At 34.8% G+C, this 6,000-nt stretch overlaps 1 protein-coding gene across 2 annotated transcripts in view; it reads right to left on the bottom strand.

The window, feature by feature from the left end:
* Positions 1-879: 879 nt before the first annotated feature.
* slc30a4 (solute carrier family 30 member 4) overlaps positions 880-6,000 on the bottom strand; it is a 37,530-nt gene continuing 32,409 nt past the window's right edge. Inside the window, exons 6-7 of one of the 2 annotated variants that reach the window (XM_039772843.1) lie at positions 5,539-5,692; positions 880-2,687 (exon numbers count right to left, since the gene is read on the bottom strand). In XM_039772843.1, coding sequence (XP_039628777.1) covers positions 2,558-2,687; positions 5,539-5,692 — 284 coding nt within the window. In that variant the 3' untranslated portion in view covers positions 880-2,557. The remainder of the gene's footprint in view (positions 2,688-5,538; positions 5,693-6,000) is intronic. The other variant, XM_039772842.1, reaches the window with a different exon arrangement.

Here is a 6,000-nt window from a genome sequence, read left to right as displayed (position 1 = left end):
CACTCAATGACACATTAAACAAGACACTGACAAAATACCAAACTGAAACTGAATTGAAAAACAGTTTTTACCAGATACAATTTATTTTCAGGCTCTATTCATTTACAAGATTCTAAATAAATTGGAAAAGTGCATATATATATTGTAATTAGAAATAACATTACAAATTAAAACCTAGTAATTTAATAATACAAAGCAGCATTTTGCACTTGGTTACAGTCAGGTATCTTTCTGATCCACACAACGTACTCCAAACTAAAAGTCATCAGAAAGTGTCTTGTATGAAATAAACATCCACATGTGTTGGAGATAATGTAGAGAGAGCTTGAATTCTTCCAACATTCTATTTATGAAATGTTAATTTCAGGAAAGTAAAAGCAGCATTTCTGTTGAATTTTTCAACAGACTACTGTACAAGCCAACATCTAGTTTATTACACATTAGACAACCGATATTTTAGCCCAGTATAACCCTACGCCCTCACATTCTGTTCAATTTTACAACAGAATGTGCAGCAAGAAAAACTTATCCAAGTGTAAATATACTTTGCCTATTTTGAGCAATTTTCTAGACTAAACCTGACTATTGTGAACACAGTCAGCAGGCTGCAGAAAGCGCAAAACCAGCATATAGTTTAAAAAGATTCAGCTGAAAATGAAAGAAAACCTTAACGGTGGTTAACTAATGCCATGTTACCACTCCTAACCAACAAACAGGAGTGCTTCAATGCTATGCGATATTAACGTTTGCTGCACATGCAGACACAGTATAATACATCTGTAGTGCACATGATAATAAAATCAAAATTTATGACGACTTTTATAATGAACATGTCCCACTATTTGTAAGCAACTTAAATTTAAACTCAAAAAAGAATTAGAGTAGTAAACTATCAAACCGACTTTGGCATGAATAAGGGAAGTTTGCAACATGCTTTCAAATGAACAAACACTGGTCATGTATAGAATGGCCGAGAAAACACAGAACTAATAAACTAGCATATGTGAATATCATCAGTCACTGCTATAAATAAAAAAAAAAAATGCATTAAGATGCCTATAGGCTTAAATTCTTTTAAATTATTCAACAAAAATGGTAGGTCAGTTAAAAAAGGAATTAAGGCATAGAAAACAATTATCATTCTATTAAGTGTTAAATGTGCACGTTCTCCAAGCACTTTAAGTCTTTGCTACTGAATAATAAACGCAATTTGTATATAATGTGTATAGTATATAATATGTTCATAATGGCACAGGGGACCCTAAGGTTAAAGACCCAATAGAAGTGAAGTCCAAAGGCATTCATTTTTATTGCATTGGGTTCAAGTGCCTTTAAAGATAAACGGTGCATCAGAAAAATGAGCTTTTAAGTGAAAGTGACAAAAGATACTGCTGATCACTGGCCCAAGTGGACGACCCTTTTTAATTATATCCTTTGTGACAGCACCTTGCATCTGTCAAGCTCATAAGTGCATAATTTTCTTTACCAGTAGAGATCAGCTAGAACACCATAACGTGTATGTCATGACAGCGTGTACATTTTGGGTGTTAGCTGCCTTAAACAGGTTTGTGCAGTTGGAGCTGCACGGAAAGCTGTGGTCTCCAAAGTTCATTGGCATATGTTATCAAGGTTAACCCTGATGGTAAATACTGTAATTAAATCCCTGGTGGTGATAGAAATGTCCAGCTTCCTTTACCCAAATACTGACACAAATGTTGTGAGGCTGTTCACTAGCACAGGAAAAGGCATAAAGAGGAAAAAGAGATGAAGTAGGAAACGAGAGCCTTGTGTGGTGCATGTCAATCACAGCTTGGCTGTTCTTAAAGACAGTTAATGTTTAGAGTTTCACATAAAACTAACTTGCATTAATATTTGTAGTAAAACATTGATTTAACACTAGAAAGAGATGTAAAGAATCAATTCTGATGCTATAGTATGACACAAAGTGTCACTAGAAGGCAGCAACCCAAACACAGGAACCTGCAGAGAAAGCCCTGAGACTTGGAGGGGTCTGTGAGTGTGTTAACATAATAATACTGTTTAAAAAAGTCAATAATTAGATCCTGGTATATCAAATTAAAGAAGAGAAAAAAAGAATTTAGGAGACACAAATACTTTTGAGCTTGCCAAAAAAATCCTAGATACAAATTTTTATATGTCACTATTTTGGATAACTAACACTTTTGCCTGTATATCTGAGAAATGTATTCAGCATTGCTGTGCATATCTTTTACCCTATGCATGTGAAAGGAAATACAAACAAAAGCATTTGGCAACATTTTTAAAAACTTGGCAGTTCTGTACACCTTCAACAATCCATCTCCAATAATTGTGCGACATAACAAAGTTAGTGATCCAGATTTCTATCATTAAAAACCTGGGAAGAACAGTCCACTGGGAAGTCAGAGGGTGCACACAGTGGCAGGCCTCAGCTTGGCGAGGAAAAATTCTTTCTCCCAGAGAAACCCAAAATGCTTAAGTCTTGCATTTCAGACATGCATAAGTTGATCTCAGCCTCAGATGAGGAGTAGCGTTCTGTCAACAACTTTGGCATCTACTACACGAATAGGCTGTGCCTTGTCGGAAGGTTTGTAGCTGTATGGAGCACTTGTACATGCCATACGTGTGCAGGAGTAGAAGTCTTGCTTTTGCCTGAACTTCTTCCCATTTTGTGGAACTTTCTGGAACTATAAAAAAAAGATAAAAATTGCTTACTTATTTTTTAAAATCACAAAACAACACTAAGAAATATCTATCGTAACATAACTCGCTGAATCAAAGCTAGGGTTGTTGAAGGGGTCTAAATGGGATGCCAGTCCAATGCAGGCCATGCTTACACACAGGAATCCATACTTTCTAGAGATGGGAGGAAACAGGGGAGTCCAGAGTAAAACAATAGTAGCTTTACATTTATTTTTTTGTCTTTAGACAATCATGTTTCTGATAATATAAAACAACTTTAAAATTAATTTGGTAACCATAGTGTTATCAGAGTAAGATTGAGATATCATAAACACCATCTTTCATTGTTAAGTTATGCAGTAGCACCAAACTCACTCTCCCAGTATTAAACTTTATATTTTAACTAACTAATAAAAAATGAAAATGAATAAATATGGTGATGAAAAACGTTTAACAGAAATAGAATACATATCTCATTAAAAAGTTAGTTTTCAGACAATAGTTGCTTATATTTTAATTCACATCTGTTTTATTTTAGGGATACAAATACATACTAAAATGTTGAAATGTTTATAAGTTGTATATAGATATATATTCTTATATTTCAGTTTTTACATTCCAAACCTAAAGAAAACAAAACAGACATCTGTCAAAAATTACACTTTGGTGAATACATTACAATTATTGTTGATAGGTGAATTTCGCCAAAGCGTTTTTCACAGCGAAGTTTCTGGGTTCACCAGTAACTTTATTCACTGAATGTTTCCCTAAAAATTCTACATGCATCCAGTTTAGGCAAATGTTTTCCCCAACGCCTCATGATGCTTTGTAAAGTGAGCATGACGTCGCAGAGATGTTAGCAGTCCCAACCTGAACTGAGCTACCTGGCCAATTTGTGTCATACCTGTGCAGAACTTTCATGCATGTGTACATTAAGAATAGTCCACCCCACATTTTATGGCACTACTTGATCTGCTTCAGGCATGTGTGAATAATTTATGGCATACAAAAGCATGTGTGATGTCACTACCTGACTAGTACTCCAAACAAATTTGCATTTATATATTTTTTTAGTCAACAAACAACTTATTATTAATGAGTATGCTATGAAATTACTTTGTTGTTCTGTATAGATTAATCTTATATTGTGTCTTCATTGCTGGATTCAGCAAGTTATGCTCCTCACTATGTAGCACAGATCAGGTAGAGACAGGGAGAGCACCCATGTATATAACGCTGATCCCTTGCATCATCGGCTCTGTGGGTTTTAGTCAAAAGAAGCTTAGGAGATGCAGGCAGATGTAAATGAGTATTGTGGAAACAGAGTATAACTCTTATCTCATGGACATGCTGTGGTGGACTGGTTAGCACTGCTGCCTCACAGCTCACAATAATCAGTTCAGTATAGTTGTCAGACAATTCCCTACACCTTAGACACCTAAAAAAGAATTGTACCACTTAATCCACTCAAAATGAGTTCAATTTCTCCTTTCCCAATGCAAAAGTCTGGAATATTTCCGTGTTTTAACCAAGCTCAAGGTGAACTAAACTGAGCAGGGTTCACTCACTACTAATTACCGTCTCCAAATCTTGATTCCACCTTTCAATTCTACATGTTTTAAGAGATCAAATTTAAAATGTCCTTTACGTAGCCATATGAGTTTAGTTTGACATGTTCATTGTGCTTCAGCTACATCAACCTACATCACCAAATTTTATTACTCAAAAGGAATTATATAAATTTCATGAGTGATGAGAGATAATGAGACACCATTTGCCAAACTCCCAATTTATGTGCAATTCCAAATGAATAGTTGAGGAAAAAAAATGAAGTTTTCTCTGTTTTTTTGAAGAAATAAATTGCGAATTAAATGCAAATAGTGAGTACTGCGTCACTACAAATTTAACTGCACAATGCAATTCCTGGCTGAGCTAATTTTTTCTTTTGTTTAACAAAATGAGATGATAACTCAGGGTTACTCCACAACTTAACAAAATTGGCCAATAAAATTATCTCTAAGTTTTCCTATTTACAGGTACCACTTTCCCAAGGAAAAGCTTGCATGTCTCTAATAGCTGTTGCAAACCGCTACTAATTGAATAAGGAAGGAACACACTTGGAATAAATTCAAAAAAATTGTACTGTCCTTGTACCACTCCAGCAGCAATCATGACAGAATCTTCACTAAAGCAAAAAAAAAACCAAAGTGAAGCAAAAGCAAAACTGAAGGAAAATAAGATCAAGCCCCTCATCATCAAGTCGCATCATGCCAACAGCAACCGAAGAGTTGTTATTTTGAAATGGAAAATAAATAATTTGCTGCAAAAATGTAAAAAGGCAAACTCAGCTTTGTAAATGTTTGAAATATAATATTGCATGATTGTAAGCAAGCAGCGCATTGCTGCTGTTCTGTTTTTTCTTTGGTCCTTGGCTGACATATTTTTATTACTAATAACGCATAGATATTTCTGTGTTTACAAAATATGTTGGTATGGTTAGAAATATTTACATAATAACTGTGTCTCTATAGTAAATTTCAGGAATATGGCTCCAAAATTCAGTTAGTACACAAGGGCATTTTTTTTGTTTCTGTATTTTACATTCATATTTTTAGTTTCTGTAAGCGAGCATGTATAAAAATAAGAACAATTACTGTGCATACAATTTTCTGTTATCCTCAAAATGACAACTGAGGAAGAATGCAGTTAAATGATGCTCTTTGCTAATACAAAAATGGTTTATATTTGCATACATTGGTCATTTTTTGGTAAATGATGTTAAAAGTGCTAGATAAGGGAAATAAGAATAACATTCCACAAAGATACAGCTGGCATCATCAGGTTTTAGTAATTTACCTCTTTAAATTCTGCTTACCAAGCTGTAAATGAACAACTGCAGCAATTTTTCCAGATGTCAAAGCCCAAACGTTTAGATCCTCCACCGAGTGCACATCCTCTAATTTTAGGAGGTCTTCTTTAATGTGAGATACATCCAAATGTCTTGGAACACCTGCAACATTATAATAATTCAACTCATGTGTCAACACAGAATTGTGTCTTAAGTTACCATAGTCATAAAAAATATGCGTACACATGGGTTAAAATCACCAAGAAGGAAACTCTGACCACATCCTGAGATCCACCTTCAACCCCGTACCGATATCTTTGAAATAGGGGACTGTGTATGCCCCCCTGTAATGTCATTAGTGTAGGACAGCAAAAAAGTAATGTGGAGGACCACCAGAAAATCAGACTAAATATTCCAGATCAACTCAAAATGTAAATATACATTTGAATTGATTGCAAACTCTGCTATAG

This window comes from Polypterus senegalus, chromosome 12 (assembly GCF_016835505.1).
Source record: "Polypterus senegalus isolate Bchr_013 chromosome 12, ASM1683550v1, whole genome shotgun sequence".
NCBI classification, from domain to species: Eukaryota; Metazoa; Chordata; class Cladistia; order Polypteriformes; family Polypteridae; genus Polypterus; species Polypterus senegalus.
This window is presented reverse-complemented; position numbering and strand designations above follow the sequence as displayed.